The sequence below is a fragment of the Colius striatus genome, chromosome 14 (assembly GCF_028858725.1).
Source record: "Colius striatus isolate bColStr4 chromosome 14, bColStr4.1.hap1, whole genome shotgun sequence".
NCBI lineage: Eukaryota > Metazoa > Chordata > Aves > Coliiformes > Coliidae > Colius > Colius striatus.
This window is the reverse complement of record NC_084772.1, coordinates 3,707,707-3,726,424: the sequence shown is the minus strand read 5'-3', so window position 1 is coordinate 3,726,424 and position 18,718 is coordinate 3,707,707. Positions and strand designations below refer to the sequence as shown.

Here is an 18,718-nt window from a genome sequence, read left to right as displayed (position 1 = left end):
TACATTGCTTTACCTTAAGCCAAAATAATTGACCTGGGAGACTGCAGGGCCTGTGTGTTCTGCAGGCACACAGTGGTTTGGTTCTGTAGTGCTCTGCTGTGCAAACATGAGTTTGCATCTGGTCTGCTAATAACAATCAGTATGCTGAGGCTTATTTTCCTTTCCAAAGGATTTTCTGTTGGTCACAGAGATGTTACTTTTCCAGCTGCCTGGTTTGCTGGCTTTAAAATGTTACACTGTTAAGCAAGGCTGCTTTTTCTTCCCTTGTCTTTGTAGTACCATCATGTACTTGCATTGTTTCCTTACACTTCCTTCTCCAGTTCCTAAAAAAGGTTGAATGAATATTGGCAAAAGGTTCAAGACTAACCAAAATCAATGTTTAAATGAATAAGCCCCTCTTGGGGTTTTTGCGCTCTCAATCTGCAACAGGTACATCTGTTAGGAATTAGTCATAGAATCCCAGCATGGTGGGGGCTGGAAGGGCCCTGCAGAGCTCATCCAGCCCCTGCTAAAGCAGGTTCCCCTCGCTCCAGGGGCCCAGGAACATGTCCAGGTGGGTTTGGAAGCCCCCTGAGAAGGAGCCTCCACACCCTCCCTGGGCAGCCTGGGCCAGGGCTTCCTTATCAACAAAGGAGTTTCTCCTTGTGTTTAAGTGGAACTTTCTGTATTCCAGCTTGTGTCCATTACCCCTTGTCCTGTGACTGGACACTAGAGGAAAAAGTGTCACACCATCCTCCTGACACCCACCCTTTAGGTACTTTAAAGCATTGGTGAGGTCCCCCAGTCAGATGCCACTTGGTGGCTGGTTATTCTGGAGGGAATTACTTTCAGCTTTGCAGGAGGTAAACAGGACAACCCATGTTCCTGGCAGGCAGGAGCAGCCCCAGTCCTGTCTCTGCAGCAGGTAAATGTGCCTCACTCACCAGCTCCTGTGACTTCCCTGTGAGGTGGGATAAGGGGAGAGAAAGGACAGAAGGGCAGGAAGAGACTGTGCTTGAACCTGAGATGCTTCTGCCTGGGAAAACTGAGCAAGGGGAAGGCATAGCTTGCCTGGCTGGGTTCCAAACTGGGAGACTGGGAGTAGTGAGGGAGATGAGTCAGTCCCAGTGGCTTTATGGAGCTCAAAGCTTGGTTATATGGCCACATGCAAAACTGTTAGATTTCTGTAGTTGGAGCAGTAGTGGTATCAAGTAATATGCTTGATGTGTGTCGAACAGTGGGGAAAGAAGTGTGTACTGTAAATACTCACACAAGACTCTAAAACCAAGATCTTGTTTCTCCTCCCCTGCACCCTGTAGTCATGTTGTTGGGAAATGACAGAGTTTAGGTGTTGCAAAAGGAATTCTTAAGTTGGAAACGAGGGAGGAAATGGTTTTGTAGCTTTTAACTGGATGAAGGGTTAACTGAAGTGATAAAAGTGGGACTGTATGTAGTTAGGAATATTGAAGTCCTGATGTAACAAGAGCTTTCTGAGTGCAGTAAGTGCAAGATCCTGGAGAGATGAGGGAGGAAAGGAAAATCAAGCAGTGGGGGATGTTCTTACAAAGCATCATCTGCAAATGTGGCTGGAGCAGGACACAGAGCCTGAAAACTCTTCAGAACCAGTTGCTGCTTTCTAAATGAGGCCCCTGACATTTTAAAGGTCAGCAGCCAGGGAGAGGGTGACCCCTGCTAAGGAAATGCAACCAGTGAGTGTGCTTACTGATTTGGCATGGGGCTGCTCAATTGCCTGAGGAGACAATTGTGGTGGCTGTTTCCTAAGGAGACAGGTTTGCAGTACCCAAATGAGGGAGGATGCCTGATATTTTTCCCGTTTCCTCTCCCTCTAGGAAAGCTAATAAAGGGAAAGTGGGTAAGAGAGACCTCACAGGAGTTGAAGCATGGCTTTGGGTAAGAGGAGAAGGAAGCAGGAGGCTTCTCCTGGCAGGGAGGATGGCTCCACAGACTGAGGCAGCAGTTAATAGCAGATACAGATCCTTCCTTGCCCACAGCCAGGGGCCATGGGGGGATGTGGCCTGTGGCAGCATCTCAGCAGGTCTCTGCTCCATCCCAGCAGAGTGATCCCTCCCCAGCCTCCTGGGACTGAAGGCTCAGGCTCTTTGGTGTGAAATACAGCTGGGGCCTGGCTGCAGGCAGAGGAAAAATAAACTAGGCAAGCAGGTCTGCAGGCTTTAAATATCAAGGACCTTGAAGTGTGGCTTGCTGGAGCAACTGGCTTCCTTCTCATGTGCTTTATCTGAGAGCCCCTCATGGAACTGAGCAAGTGTGTTCATATAGTGAGACCCAATAACCAAGGCAACACAAGAGAAAGCATTTGTCTTAAATGGCCACAAGACAGGACTGGACCATTGCAGTGTAGCACAAGTTAGGAGTCTTTTTCCCTTTTACCTCCTGTCATCTACAGTTTTGCTACTCACATTTCAAGCCTACAGTATGTATTTCTTTGCTCTGATTCTGGGATGTTGAGACCTTTGAATTAACAACACGCTGAGCATTTTGATCCTTTTATGAAATAAGAATGAGGATTAAATGTTTTTCTCAGCCCTGTTCTGGCAGCATGCATCACAGGTTCACAGAGGCTGCTCTTGGAGTAGGAGCCAAGAGGTTCTGTAGTACTAACATCTTGTGGGACTTGGGCAGGTGGGAAACCACTGAGCTGATCAGCTGCAAGTGCCTTTCTCACTGCAAAGGCACGTCACTGTGTGCATTGAGACAGACAGATAAGGTCTGGGCTTAGCTTCTCTCTAATTAGAGTGGAAGCAGCAGGAAACAGCAGATGTTGTGTTATCTCCCATGCCAAATGTTATCAGAGCCCTGTGTCAAAGGCTTCTTGTGAAGGCATGGCACCAAACCCTGCAGCACCCTGCTCTTCAGCTTTGGGAGGTTTGTAAAGGTTTCCCTGAAGGGAAACAGGTCACCCTTGGATGAGCTCAGCAGGGCTTGGTGGGCCAGTGTGGGCAGTGCACTGCCCAGTTTTGGAAGGATAAGGAGAAAGTGGTGAAATATGTTGAGCAGTGTCAGGCTGCACAAAAGAATTGTGTCTGTTTGTGCAATATTGGAGACTTGATTGTCCTGCACACAAAAGAAAGCTTAAGACTTCCCCTGAAAGAAATGCATCTATGGAATAAAGAAGGGGAGGCCAATAGAGAGGCATTTTGCCTGCTGTTAATTTGTTGTGATCCTTCTGCATGAAAGCAAAGTAAAGATGTTTTAACTGCAACATTGCCAGAAGCCTGGTTTGTTTTAGTTGTGTATGCTTCAGTCCTTCAGGGACATTTGAGGTTAATATTTGGACAAGTTCTGTGAATCTGCAAGTTTCTCCTTCCAAAGTGGGCAATGCAGCCCCTGTGCTTCCCTCCTCCTGCTTGAGGTTTGCATTGGGTCTGACCAGCACCCTCACCCACATCTGTGTGTTGGTAAAGACTATTTCATTTACTTAGATTATTCTGAGTTACTTTTCTTCTGTGTGTGTGAATAAGACACAAACATCTGGAGATGGGCAATGAAGCTGGTGAAGGATCCAAACCCTTCCAACCCCTATTGTTCTGGGATTCTATGACCCATGTTCCCATTTTCCTCCTTGTTCAGCACAATGGATGAACTGGTTTCCCAGCTGGTTGCTCATGCCAGTCTCCATTTCCCCCTCTGCTCTCCAGCCATCACCTTCATGCTTCATAAGACTTCAAAGAGAAAAGAAGAGAGCAGCAGTTCCTTGAGCAGAGGATGCAAACTTTGCTGGGCTGGGAGGTCTGGACATGCTCTCAGCAGTGGTGCTGTGAATTCCCATGGGTGCATCACTTGAGTCTGGGTTAAACCCAAATAGTGGCTCAGGGAGTTTTGCCTCTCAGAGGCAGATCTGGCAGCATCTCCCTGTGCTGCTTCTGTGCCATCCCTTAGCATGAAACTAGTCTCAGGTTATTGGTCATGCCAGGAGAGGCTGTGAGCCGCTGTTGCGGATGTTGCTGAGATGATGTGGAGAAAATGTGGATTCAGCAAAAGCTAAGTAGCACACAGCATTAAAAATTCACAAAGGCTTCTCTGAAACCCAGTCTCCTGGAGAAGCATTTTAATGAGGTGCAGCAGGGCTGGATGAAAGAGCAGAGAGACCCTTCCCCAGCGCCGGTAGGAAACAGGCCCCACGTATCTACGGGTCTCAGCTTTCAATAAAGGACTGCACCAGAGGGATTTTCTCCTCTTTTCACACTCAACAACTCAGTGGAAACTGTCAAGTTTGCTGTGGAAAAGGAAAATCAAAGTTGAGAGGCTGTTTTCAGCATTCAGGGGAAAATGTTGGGATTAAACTGAAACAAAACTTGAACTGTTTTAGGCCTGGGATTTTCGGATGTTCCTTTGAAAGCTTTAAGAGAAGACAGGTGATCCTGCTTTCTCCTGGGGAAAAAAAACCTCAAACCACCTTGTGGACATTCTTCCAATGGCTTCATCCTTCAAATACTTTTTTTTTCCTCATCTTACATGTAGCCAAATTAAAGCAGGCTGGGCTGAACTGCAGAGCCCCAGAAGGAGTGGCTGGAATGTTGGAGATGCAGACTGAGAGGAACTAACTGGGAGATGCTGAGCTGGTGGGGGAGAAGGTCTAGAGGTGGTTCCAAATAAGTCTTGAGTTAGTACACAACTTTCAGTTTGCTTTTTGTGCTGCTACTAATGGGCTTTGGCAGCTTTTGCAATTAAATCTGGAGAGGAGTACATGGAATGGGTGCATCAGGGCTGCTCTGCCTCAGCCCTTTGCAGAGCTGCACGGTGACCTACTTGCTCAGCCAGTGCTGCAGTGGCTCTTGTTCTTATGTGATCCATCATTTGTTTAAATTTATGGCTTTTTTCATTTGAACTTTTTCCTCTATTCCCTACAACACAGGGCATTGTGGAATTCTTTACTCTCCCTTAAAGCATGAAGCCTGATAAGAATCCTGTCTTCTTTTTAACCTATTTTAGAAATGAGCAACTACCAAAAAAACCCAACAGAAAATATATTAATGCTATGGCTTTGTTCAAAACTAATTGCAGATGTATGTGATTAAAGCTGTGGTGGTTTAATTTGCTGGAGTAGAAAATGTATTTAGGGCTTTATTTTTTTTCCTTTGCAGTCTTTTCAGAGCAGATGTGCCATTCCTGCAGGACTGCTCTGCTTCTGTGCTGCTCAGCTGGTTTGCAAACAGATGAAAGAGGGTGGAAAACAGCCTGAGCATAGGGCTTATGGGTTGTTTTTTCTGAGAAATTACAAGAGAAATTTGGAAGTTTATTAAGTGGGAGTGTAAAATTAAGAGCAACTGTGCTGGGCTGAGTGAAGTTTCACCTGGCTTCTCTCCCTGTGACCACAGGGAGCTTGGAGGGACCCCTTTGGCTCTCATTCTGGATCCTGAAGCAAAGACTACCCCAAATAAGTAAGTTTCTGGAGGAGACTTTGCTGTTGACAAAGGATTTTCTCAGAGGAACCATCAAAACACTAGTGGTAGTTTGATTTAGAGCCTGAAAACTTTTTCAATGGTAATTGTGAGACCATTGAGTTGCAAAAAATTACACATTTGTGTTGCTAGAGATCAAGGGTTGCAGGCTTATGCTTGGACTTCGTGGTTCAGGGGTTAAGATGAAAAGCAAGCTCTTAATTCTGCAGGTTCTCACTTGCTGTTCAAGTACCTGTTCTATCCTGGCATAGGGAGCTGGTTGTCCAATATGCAGCAAATGGTAATTCAGTAGGGTCCTTTCTGTGGCTTCAGAGAATGCAAATGAGGTGTTTGCTTTTGGAGTTAATTTTCTGCCTTCATCTCTGCACAGCTTGTTAGCTGAACAGAAAATCATTGGTGCTGCCAGTGCAATCTGGATATTGTTTCCTGGGACTGCAGAAAGGGCTGAGTTTGTAGCTCTCTAATCCGTGGTAATTTGCTGCTAATTTGACATCAGTCAACAACTGCAATGGCTACTGCATCAAAACAGCCACAGTGCCACTGGCTTCCTCTTATTAGTGGTGGAAAAGGCTGTTTCTAGCAGACCTTAGACCCTGAGAGTGCTGGGAAATTGAGTTAAATCCAGTTGTTGGCTGGTCACCAGTAGTGTTTCCTAGGACTCAGTGTTGGGGCCTATTCTGTTCAACATCTTTATCAATGATGAAGATCAAGAAGGGGATCGAGTGCACCCTCAAAAATATACAAATGACATGAAGCTGGGCAGGAGCACAGATGTACTTGAGGGCAGGGCCAGGCCCTGGGCCAAGGGCACTGGAATGAGAGTGCCCAAGGACAAGTGCTGGGTCCCGCCCTTGGGCTACACCACCCTCAGGCACCACTCCAGGCTGGGGCAGAGGGGCTGGAAAGCTGCCTGGAGGGAAAGGACCTTGGGAAGATTGGTCAACAGCAGCTGAACATGAGCCAGCAGTGTGCCCAGGGGGGCAAGAGGCCAAGGGCAGCCTGGCTGGGATCAGCACTGGGGGGGCAGCAGGAGCAGGGCAGTGCCTGTGCCCCTGTGCTGGGCCCTGGGGAGGCTGCAGCTCCAGGGCTGTGTCAGTGCTGGGCCCCTCACTCACTGCCACAGGGACACTGAGGGGCTGCAGCTCCAGGGCTGTGCTCAGTGCTGGGCCCCTCACTCACTGCCACAGGGACACTGAGGGGCTGCAGCGTGGCCAGAGCCGGGCACAGAACTGGGGAAGGGGCTGGAGCACAAGGGGCTGGGGAGGGGCTGAGGGAACGGGGGTGTTGAGCCTGGAGAAGAGGAGGCTGAGGGGAGACAGGAGCCCTCTGACACTCCCTGACAGGAGGCTGCAGGGAGCTGGGGGTTGGGCTCCTCTTCCAAGTAATGAGTGACTGAGAGAAAATGGCCTCAGGTTGCCCCAGGGGAGGTTGAGGTTGGAGCTGAGGCAGAACTGTTTCCCTGAGAGGGGTGTGAGCCCCTGTGCCAGGCTGCCCAGGGAGCTGGGGCAGTGCCCAGCCCTGGAGGGATCCCAAAGCTGTGGAGCTGAGGTGCTGAGGGCCATGGGGTAGTGCTGGGCTGGGCAGGGTGAGGGGAGGGCTGGGACTGCAGCAGCTTGAAGGGCTTTAACAACCAAAGTTATTCTATGATCCTTCAGTTAGATTGAAATGTAACCTCTGCATATCATAGGTAAGGAAACCAAACAAGATGTCACATTTGCATGTTTGTTCCCTTTTTTTTAACTGAACTCTCTGCCTCCCCGGGAAGGGCAGCAGCTGAAATTCTGCCCGTGGCTCCTGCCCAGGCTGTCTTTGGGAGCCACCAAGGCTTTGTCATGGCTACAGCCCTCTAACCTGAGCAGCTCACTGAGGAGCTGACAGTGGCACCAGCTCTGCTGTCACATCTTGCTGCATGCAGATTCAGTCTTTTGCTGCAAGAGAACAGCCTGAACCCTAGTTACATCCTCTCCCAGCCACACCAGGACCATGCTTTTGAGAAGCAACACAATGTATTTTCATGAAGGTTTCTTCTTTTGCCCAAACACTTGCCTGTTCTTTCTTTTTTTGAAGCTGAGTGCTGGGTGTAATGAGCTGAAGACAGTGCACACTCTACCTCAACCCTCTGAAATATTCATCTGCACCTTTTAAGAAGATAAAGCAAGTGAGAAAGGCTGGTTAATGAGGAGCAGAGGGGATCAGGGCTGTTTGGTGCCCATTTCTGAGCTTTCCAAGAAACCTGGATTTAATAGGCTGTTGCAGAGCTGGGATGTATTACAGCTGGTGGTGCTGGCTTTTGCTTGGAGATGATTGAAACTTCCTGGTATATATATATAAAAACAAGTGAACCTGGGATGATGTTTCTGTCACAGTTTAATGATCAAGTTTGAAAACATTGATGCTGGCAGTCTGCCTGGAGCTGATATTTCCCTAATGTGCTCCTAGCTGGGGAATGGTGCAAAATTCCATACGTTGCCTTTCTAAATCTGTTTTCTGACTTGTCCTCAACCAGAAGCAGGGATGTTAATTTGGCAGAGGAGGTCAGTATGATGCCAATATCTTCCCTTCTGGCTCTTCCAGTCAAGTAACACTCAATTTTGGTCCATATTGGAGTCTTAGAAAAACAGCTACTTGTGCACCTTAGTAAGGTTGCTGCAGGGCTGCAAACCTGTAGACTGGGCTCTGCTACAGTCTGCTGCAGGTATGGTAAATATGGTCTCTTCCCTCATCAGAGGGCTGCCTGCTTTGCTGCTCTTTCTGGGAGTGAGAGGGCTCTGTACAGATTATGATGTGTTGTAGGAACGTGTAAGAAGTCACTGTCAGTAAGCAGTGATGTTTCCTTACATGATTTGACTTTGAAGAACCTGTTTCAAATTCTCTTCCTCCTCTCTTTCTTTCCTTTCCACCCTGGTCTTTGGCAAAGCAAGTACCTGCTGCTACTTACCATGGAGGCTAAACACTGAGCCCCATCATCTGGGTTTGCTACTAGGCTTGAGGCATGGAACTGCGGAGTTGTTTGTCTTTGAGATGATCCTGATATCTAGAGTACATCCCAGAGCTGCCCTGGCACTGCAGCTGCTGTGCACAGGCTCTGGCTCTTCCAGCAAATGCCTGAGAGCAGTGGTCACACTCTCCTGTTCTGGCTGGGTGCAGGAAGGGGCTGTAACTCCAGGGTCTGTTTCTCAGTAAATGGGAGCGTTTGGCAGCCTTCCTGGAGCTGGAAATGAAGTGACCTGGTAAGATCCAGAAGTGATGTTTTCACCTACAAGTGAACATAGATCAGGCACTGCTGTGTGTATGTGATCTGTCCTCAGCCACCTTGGACAGGAAGGACTCTGCAATATGTTACCTATGGTAGCTTCTCCAAGGCTTTCTGTTCAGATATGGTGAAGGTAACATGGAGTTCAGGAATGTATGAGTTCCCTTAGGCACCATCTCACTGTTGCAGGTGTTCTGGAGGAGATCACAGTGAGTGCTGTTGTGGTTTTTTGTCTCTTTCTGCCCTTTTAGCAGATCCAGTGTGATGCCTCTGGAGGAGGACCATGGCAGGAGTAAGAGCCTTGCAACAGCCCCGAGCCATGTGTAGCTTTTGATGTGAGTGGGGGGAATAGCAAACAAGTCTCACTCCTCTGCTTTGATGGTAGCAGAGCTCAGTAGCAGACTTAAATAGCTCTCTGTGATTCCCAGGCCACCTCTATTGTGCATACAAAGAAACACTGAACCTTGCAGGGAATTATATCTAACACTGTGGCTTGCTGATGCATAGAAATGAGCTATTTGTTGCATACAAAAGCAGTAGCTGTACTAATTAATATTTTAATATATGTATCTAAATATCAGGCTTTCTCCCACTGTTTATTTTAGTGTGTTTGTCATGGTTTGCAGTGCTTCCTGAGCAGAACTGTCATTTTTAAGGCACTCTAGAAGACAGGTTCTGTTATTTTTCAGCAAGATCTCTTTGGAAGAATTTTGCCTTAAATGGAAGGAGGAAGTTTTGAAGTCAGGATTTATACTTTGGGATTGCTGGAGCATAGAGTGGTCTTGTATTATCAACAAGCTGTGCTGTCTTTGTAGCTTATTTCCCCTTTGGATCAAATGAGGCTGTCAGCAGCTTGTGTGCTTTGACTAGGGACTTAGTAGGGGAAAGCTTGTTGGTGTTCTGGGAATACAATGTTTCAGGAGGATGACTGGGAAAGGAGTGTGTGACAAGGCTACCTGGGTAATAAACCAACATTTTGGGGATCCAAGTGGTAGGGATTGAAGGTTAATGATGTTTCAGCCTACTTCTCTCTGTATTTCCCTAAAGCAGAAATCCCAGTTTTGTACTACTGCATCCACAGCTTGAGCTCAAGTGGAAGAGAAGGTGTAAGTGGGACAAGGGAAGATGCTGGAGGCACATTAATGGAAAAGGAACTTGGGATGACTGAGAAGGATGAGGCTGAGTAACAATAGGGAGAACAAGGCAATAGTATGCATATGTGGAGAATCAGAACCTTTGGGAGAGAGAATTGGGTTCTTTGGGTCAGGAGGTTGCAAGATCTGCACAGGAATCTGTCTGCTACTTCGCCCTTGTAACTTGTGCCTGTGTAACTTGGAGGGGAAATGGTTTGAAAGGGCAAATAAATCAGAGGTGCTAAAAAGTTATGGTTGTTCAAAGTGAGTCAACCACTTAACAGCAACCAATATAAAGGAGACAGGCTGAGGCCAACTAGGATGAAAAACAACAATCAGTGGCAGTTCTTTGTCTGGAGCTGGGTCTGTTGGTGGTTGCAACAGCTTGGAGACAGAGATGATCTCTGTGGTTGAGTGAAGAGGTGGGAGAAGGTGTGTCCTCAATCTCTTCATAGTCACTTGTTTATTCTCTGTAATTTATTTACTGTATCTAGCCCAGAGGAGCCCTGAGGCTTTTCTTGTGCTTCCACACATCCATTCTGTAAGGAGCCTAAAGGCTAGCACCCAGAATTCAGATATTGCCTCATAATGTGAACTATTTGCTAGGATGTTGCTTTTATTGCAAGGTACAGTTTCTTTTCCCACTAGTCTGCCCTGAGCCAGACCAACATGTTCATGTAGAAATCACCTGAGGGTTTCACAAGAGCAGCAGCACGTGGAGGGACTAGCTCAGGATTTTCCTTGTGCTGCTGCAGATGTGAAGCAAATGTGCTGAAATCAGCTGTTGATGTTCATTTTCTTTTTAAATTGCAAGAAAAGAAACCTAATTCATGAGAGGAAGACTTGAAACAAGTTGCCTCCTGTTTTCTGTAAGAAAATGGTGGATTGAGGAAGGCTTTGTGGACTGCTGCCACCTCTGTCTGAATCCTCTTCTAAATGAGTAATTCTTGTTACAGCCTCTATTAAGCAGCAATTACATTGAACAACTTGCACCCTGGAGAAGTCTGATCCCAGTATTTAATTTGTAAAGAACTGGGAATTTATTTGGAAGATATTCCTAAATAACTGGGATAAAACATCCAGAGTCAATATATTGGGTGAGTGCAGGAAAAAACCCACCCCATTTAAATCAGCTCATTACAGCAGGGTGAGGATGATCTGAGAAACTGAGGCCAAAAAATAGTAGTCTTCACAAAAGGCAGTGGGAGCAAATGTGCTCTGTCACTCCTGCATGTCTCCCTGCCTACATTTGATATCTATCTATAGCTGCTATGAGAAGGGGTTTCAAAATTACTTCTAATTCTAGGATGACAAAAGGCTTGATTTGGTGATAAAAGCTGAGCAGCTTGGGGAGACTTCTGGCATGTTAATGGACACTGTTGGATGCCCAGGCTGTTTCTGATGAGAATGAGGTGCAGATTTTAAACACTAGTGTTTAAAACTATTATTTAAACACTTCTAAGCATTTTAACATAAGTATTTAAGTGTGTATGTCAGGAGGATGGGGCAGCACTTTTTTCTGTCATCTCCAGTGACAGGGTAAGGGGTAATGGGTATAAGCTGGAACACAACAAGTTCATTTTAACACAAGGACAACATTGATTAGTGTTGAGCTGAGGGAGCCCTGGCCCAGGCTGCCCAGGGAGGGTGTGGAGGCTCCTTCTCAGGAGGTTTCCAAACCTGCCTGGACATTTTCCTGTGCCCCCCAATTGAGGGGACCCTGCTCCAACAGGGGCTGGGGCTGGAAGAGCTCTGCAGGGCCCTTCCAACCCCCACCCTTCTGGGATTATCCACTGTGATGGAAAGATCAGTCTATCTCTCAGGCTATCTGTGTGGATCACTTGGTGTGATACCAATCCTGGTGAAAACATCTGGGCTGAGCATTAGTTACCTTTCAGAAAAAAAAAAAAGGGTGATTTTGTAGTTACTCCTTAAATCCCTTTCACCAGAAAACAATTGTGGTCATTTTCTTTTAATGCTGTATTAAAAGGTTCTAATTAGCAAAGACATTTGCAGAGGCTCTGTTCATATTGCAGTGGCACCATCTGAGTGAGGAGCCACCAAAACATGGGCTGTGCTTGTAGTGCAGAGCTCCTGCTGTTTCACAGCATCAGCCAAAGCTGGAGGTGAATCACCAGGCTTGCTTCTGCCTAAATGCAGCTGCCCCCAAAACAGCACAGTGATACTGGTGTCAAAGTGTGTGGATGATTTTCAGCTGGGTGTGGAGGAGCTGCAGGTGACTTTGGGAGCAGATGGGAGGCTGCAGTGAACAGCCCTCTTCTTCAGGCAGCAGAAAGGTTGCACAATACCATGTGAGGGACATGGGCTGCTGGTGATGCAGGGGATGTGGCCCATGAGCTGCACCTGAGTGGCAGCTCAGCAAGCTTCATTTGGGATCCTCCAGCAGCCTCCCCAGAGCCACTGATTAAGGTGTTGAAGGACATCAAGACATTCATTAGGGACAGCATCTAGATAGAAATAAACTGTCTAAAAAAATCTCACATAGTTCTTCTGAAAGTGGCAGATGGAATGGCCTTCTGAGTCTGCTCCATGATCCTTCCCCCTGTTAAACAGGACTTTGCAGATGCTTCTTGGAGCACAGTTCCCAGTACCTCTGGGTGGGTGTATCTGTTACACAAGGAAAGAGGATGATGAGCAATGGACTGCCTGCCCAGGACATCCCTGTTGGGATGGGCCTGATGTGGAGAACATGTAGCTTACAAGGCAGCATTTTGCAGCTTAAAAACTCTGTTAAAAGGGATATTTTGAGGTCTCACATTCAGTGGCTGATCTGCATCTTTCAAATCCATCAGAGATCAGATCTGTGGACTTGGAGCTAATTTTTCCTAACAGGCCAGGAGTGAAAACTCTAGTCTTACATCCAGCTTAATGTGACTATCAAGCTGCTCCTGCTGACTTCTGACAGGACTGGATGATGAGTCCAGGGTAGAAGCCAGTCTGTGTTCTCACTGGCTTGTGTACCTGCACATACACCTCTTCCAAAAAGGAGGAAAGCCAGCAGTTGTCACTTTTATTCACTGGCCACAATAAAATGCAGTTTGCTTACCCACAGCTCTGCTGATGCTTGCACAGTAAGCAGGCCTTAAGGCAATTTAGACTCAGTAATAAAAATCAAGATGAAATATATTCATAATATAGCTAGAAAATATATGAGCAGTCTTAACCAGGTGTAATTGAAAATGGATGTAACAAACTCAGGCTCAGAACAGTGACCTTATTTTGTAGCTGCTTTAAGCTATTTATGTCACTGAATGAGGTTCCAAAAACTCAGCCATCAGATTTCCTCTGTTTTGGATGATTTATGACCTTAGATTTCCACCACCACTGGCTGTGTTGCTGAGTGAGAGCAACACGATTGTGCGAGTTAGTGCTAAAACCATCTCTAGCCTCCTCAGACTTTCACAATGGCAAATGTAGCAATGATAAAATCCCAGTTGGGACTTTCTGTTCTCTGTTATATCCTTCTCTCTTTGGTTAGTTTTAACTTTGATAACTCCATTTGACTGGTAACTTGCTTTGGTCTTTGCCTGGGACTGAACTATTTTGAGTAAAATGGAGATTACTGTCTCAGGAAGAAATGATGGCAGAATATCTGTGACCTGATTATCTCTTTTCTCAGCCCATCAGTGCCAATGCAGGCAACTCCCAGTTGGTATCTGTCCTTGCTGTCAGCTTAGGTGTTGACTACAAGTGCTGGGTTTAAAGTAGGGGGAGTGGGTGAACGAAGCTGCCTGCTTTTAGTGTGCTCACTCAAATGGGAGTCACAAAGGCTTCTCTTAGATCTTCAAATGATGAAAGCTTTATTTTAGTGAGGTTTGGTGTGGAAGCTCAAATTTTCTACTATCCTCCCTATCGAAATTAGCCACCTAGAAGCTCATCTGGGGATGCTTCAGCCCCAGGGGCCAGGGCATGGATGAGGTTGGGCTGTACAATTAGCACTGCCACTTCATTTGGAGAATTTCTCTCTCTCTCACACCCAGGAGCTTTCAGCAAAAAGCAGGTTTCTGGAAGTCTTATCTGTTCTTTGGTGAACACAGACACTTCTGCTTTCAGGAAAAAACTTGCTTTTCTGTGACTTTGCTGATAAGATTGCTCCTGGAGCACAGCATCTCCATCAGCTCTTATCACAGGCCCTGCTGGCACATGGACCTGGTGTCACTAATGTCATGGTCAATCCTTCCTGCCCAGAATTTGCTCCCAGTTTAATTTTAACTGCCAAATCCCAGCTGGGTCTGCTTCCTCTTATCAACCAAGTTCCCCAAAGGCTTCCTTGCCTGCTGGGCTCCAGCAACTCATGGTTTTCAGTCTCTTTCCCAATTATAGATATGCAGCTCAAGGATTATCTTGTTACCCTGGAAGGCATTCGCTTTGTGTGTTTGCAGACAAGTATTTCAGCTTGTGTTAAATAACCATCACCTTAAAGTAGAATGGGACTTTATGGGGTTATTTATTGGGGGGTGAAAGTCTTGAGTAAAACTTGTGCTTTTATTCAAATTCCTGCCAGGGGCAACTGGTTCTGTGGGGCCCCCAAACAACAAAAGTGAAATGAAACTTGTCTTGTCCTCCTCCCTCAGATCCTTCACCTGTATGGCTTTGGGCTGTTAAATGCCAAAAGAACTTAGTGCATGTGCTGTTGGTTTTTCAGTGATCCAGTCCATGGTGGTTGATACCTGTGCTTCTGGAGGCTGCAAGGCAGGAATCAGAGCAGCATTTTGGCACAGGTTTTAAACACTGACATTTCAGAGGCTGTGGCAAAAATGCAGCCTGGCACCTGCTACCTTAAAAAGCACAGAATCAAACAAAATGAAAGACAGGTTTTAAGATATAAACTAGGCAAAGGAAAAAGGATTTTTTTTTTTACCCTGAAACACCTTTGTGCCTTTCAGAGGAGAGCAAACTCTAATTTTGGATTAAAATACACTCCTGAAAATAAAATCTCTTGACTTTAGAGTTTCCCAGTAAGTTGATTCACGTGACTTTCCTGGGAATTCAATTCTGCCTGCCTAATGTGTGACAATTTTGAGGTGAAGCAGCACTGACTCGAAGGTTTGCAGGGATTGTAGCCCAGATGAAGCACTGCTTAGCCCTCATGGGACACTGCCAGTCAGGATCAGAAGAAACCAAACCTTGATCTTGGCAAGGATACTGCGTAAAAAGGAGCACTCTGGGGGAAGCCTCTAATCCAGCTGTGCAATGGAGAAAGTGGATAGTGCAGATGGGGCTCTTGCTCTGGGCACAGTCTCTTTATTTCCTTCAGCAAAAGGTCACCATTGACCTCGGGGTGATACCAGTGGGATGCTGTGAGCAATAGGGACTTGTTGAAGTGTAGATGCTTTAGTCTTCTGCAGTCAGAAACAGGCAGCAAATCTAGGACCCATCCTCCGAGCTGTGTGTTGGCATTCTGTACCCTGCCTGCTGCAAAGAGGTCATGGTTTGGGGAAGGAACACAGAAAAACAAGCTAGGCAGCTGGGCACTCTCTGTAGCCATTGTGCTGCTCTGGCAGCAAGACCCTTTTCACTGTAGAGTTTGTTCTCCTGCTGTGTTCCTTTTGTAATTGCCAATTAAATAAGTATCTTGGACTCAATTTATCACTGCTCTAAATGTGTCTGTGTCAGGCAAGGGAAAGTGGGTTAGCATTTGTCAATGCAGGTATGCTTTAGGAGCAGCAGACTTAGTTTGGGGAAGAAGTATTGATGTGTATGTGGGAAGCTGACTAATTTTGTCCTCCAGCATCATTTCCTGAAAGAGAAGCAACAAGGTTTATAATTGATTTGATTAAATAATAAATGATACATTCTCCTACTGCAAAGTAGGCAGCATTTCTAGTCTGAATCTTCTGTGGATATGAATGGAGAGACTCTAAATAGTACATGACCTGAGGTAGTTATTCCCCCCCGCCCAGGCACTGCTGTACATCAGAGCACAGTGTCAGCGACTTGAACAAGAAACTTTACCTCAGGTTTCTTTAAAGTTTCTTTTCTCTCCCATTGCTTTATCACTTTCTTCATTGGAGCTGTCTCTAGACCTTCTCACTTCCAGCTGTGGCTTTCAAGACATGCTGTCCACAGCACACAGGGAAAAGCTCCAGATTTAAGTTGGGCTTTTTGTCAACTTATTAGCAAAAGTTGCTGAGAAGTCCTTCTGACATCCCCTTGTGTGTGGATTTGATGTTACTTCTCCTTTCTAGGTCATTTCAGTAGGCTGTAGTAAGCCTAGTGTTAAATTAACACAGAGGATAATGTGGAAATTAATATGCCAGGTTTTCAAACCTCGATATTGAGCCCAAAAGCACTTTCTTCCAAGCATTGGCTATCTGCAGGGCCCCTCTGTGCAGCTGGAGGTGAGGCTGCTCAAGACCCTGGACACTTCTTGTCAGAGCCAGTATAGAAATAAACTTTCAGGGCTGAGCTTGGAGTTTGCTGCTGAAATTCCTGCAAGTTTATCTCCAGGTGCACAGGAGAACACCATTAACCCTCTGCCTTGTGACTCTCATGTGCTGGTAGGTTTGCCACAAGGCACCCAGCAAGCTGTAGCCTGTACTGCTGGGCAGATGGATTTTGTGCGTCATCAGGTGCCTCAAGAAGTAAAGGCACAACTCTAAAGGTGATACAGTCCTTGTGTGTTCAAACAGATGACAAGAAGGAAGATATGCCTGGTTATGCTTGGTAGCTGCTGTTCTGCATTTCTGTGCAGAGCTGGGAGAAGCACTGTGCCAGAGAAGATGCAGATGGATGGAGATGGCAGAAGGTACAGCTGGGTCTGCCATTAATGCCAGCCCTGGGCCTTTGCCTCTCTATTACACATCCCTTAATGAGCATCCTGCATTGCTCAAACATACAGTACACAAAATGCTCCATACCTTCTTTAATGTAATCCACTTTCAGGATGAAGCTTGCAGGCTTTTCCTCTTTAGGCTTGGATTGTGCTTGGGGTTAATAGCCTGGTCAGCTGTTAATGGCCAGAGCATCCACAATTGGGAACGATGGCTCAGATGACTCTATCTTGGGTGAAGGCCTGTTCTGCAGAAGCACTTTGAGATAATTTTGGTCTGAAGTGTTGAATCTGACCGTAACTCTTGTTTTTTCAGCCAGGCCCCTTGCTTTGCCCATTCCCTAACAGTGGCTGTGTTGTTCTGCAGATGATGGGAAGCTGTCCCTTGAGGAATTCCAGGCCTTCTTTTCTGATGGGACGCTCAACGAAGAAGAACTTGAGAAGCTCTTTCATACCATTGACTCTGACAACACCAAGTAAGTTCCCTGTACTGATAGTCTCTTATTTCACAGAGCCTTTGGGTCACAGTGTTAGTGTGCTTCAGAGGCTGCTGGGGTGCAACTTGCTTTGCAAAACCTCCATTTCTGCTTCATGATGGCTACTATGATTTCTTCTTGTCCTGGTGGGTTTTTCAGGCCATTTTCTTTAGTGCAACCTGATCTTTATGGCATCTGAAATGATGCTGAGTTTTACTCATGAGGGCATTTAGATGTCTCCTTAGTTTTTCCACTTCATCTAAAAGCTTTGCTGTGCTATAAAAGACAACCATGTGAATCTCTGTAAGTGTAGTTGTATCCAGCTATTTTACACACCACAAACTGGACTGATTTGTGGTCTCATCTCTTTATGATATCTCTGTATCTCCTCTATTAGGACTGTGCCTGCTTCACCTCCCACCCAAAATATCCCCTGGACGGTAGCAATGACTCTAACAGAACAGAAATGAGGCCTCTTCTCTTTAGGATGAGTTCACTTTGCATGGGGGAGGCTGCAGCTCCAGGGCTGTGCTCAGTGCTGGGCCCCTCACTCACTGCCACAGGGACACTGAGGGGCTGCAGCTCCAGGGCTGTGCTCAGTGCTGGGCCCCTCACTCACTGCCACAGGGACACTGAGGGGCTGCAGCGTGGCCAGAGCCGGGCACAGAGCTGGGGAAGGGGCTGGAGCACAAGGGGCTGGGGAGGGGCTGAGGGAATGGGGGTGTTGAGCCTGGAGAAGAGGAGGCTGAGGGGAGACAGCAGCACTCTCTGACACTCCCTGACAGGAGGTTGGAGCTGAGGCAGAGCTGTTTCCCTGAGAGGCGTGTGAGCCCCTGTGCCAGGCTGCCCAGGGAGCTGGGGGAGTGCCCAGCCCTGGAGGGATCCCAAAGCCCTGGAGCTGAGGTGCTGAGGGCTGTGGGTTAGTGGTGGGCTGGGCAGGGTGAGGGGAGGGCTGGGACTGCAGCAGCTTCAAGGGCTTTGCCAAGTGCAACAATTCTCTGACTCTGGAAGTTCAGCAGTGTGGAGTTCAGCCTGAGCCCTGCAGCTGCTGCTGCTCATGCTTTGTCCTGGCTCTGACTCTGGCCAGCCTGCTGTGGCTGGAATCTGGCACAAAGCCTGGGCAGGGCAGTGAGGAGACAGATCCCCAGGCAGCACCACGTCACCTGCACCGTGGCTGCAGGCAAAGGTGATGGCAGTGGAGGGCTCTGGACATGCTTTAGTTTGACATTACATCAAATTGAAGCTAAATGTGGCACCTGACGGCCCTTCCTGAGGATCAGACTTTTGAAGGCTGTGCCAAGCTATCAAATTAAGGTGACAAACTCATTAGTGGCTGATGTTTCCTTCCCCTCCACCTGCCTCTGTTGTGTCCCCCTCAGTACCATCTCTGACTGTCTGTCCCCTTGGCAAGGTCTGAGGTGTTTCTGAGCCCCATGATGACTGTCTGGCACCAGCAGTTTCTGTCTGTGGTAGGAGCCCCAGCAGGCAGTGATGGTGCTGGGCAGCAGCACAGAGGGCACAGCCTACGGGTGGGTTTCCTCTTTCCAAGAGGAATCCATCTTCAAAAGCCTGAGTAGCTTAGGCTGCTTGGAAAAACAAAGGACAGCCAGCCTTGAGTCATATTCCAGTGTGATTTATTCCTC

At 47.0% G+C, this 18,718-nt stretch overlaps 1 protein-coding gene across 1 annotated transcript in view; it reads left to right on the top strand.

The window, feature by feature from the left end:
- Window positions 1-18,718, top strand: part of NECAB2 (N-terminal EF-hand calcium binding protein 2) — a 78,094-nt gene that overhangs the window by 21,228 nt on the left and 38,148 nt on the right. Inside the window, exon 3 of the mRNA XM_062007668.1 lies at window positions 16,967-17,075. Within this exon, the coding sequence (XP_061863652.1) occupies window positions 16,967-17,075 (109 nt within the window). The remainder of the gene's footprint in view (window positions 1-16,966; window positions 17,076-18,718) is intronic.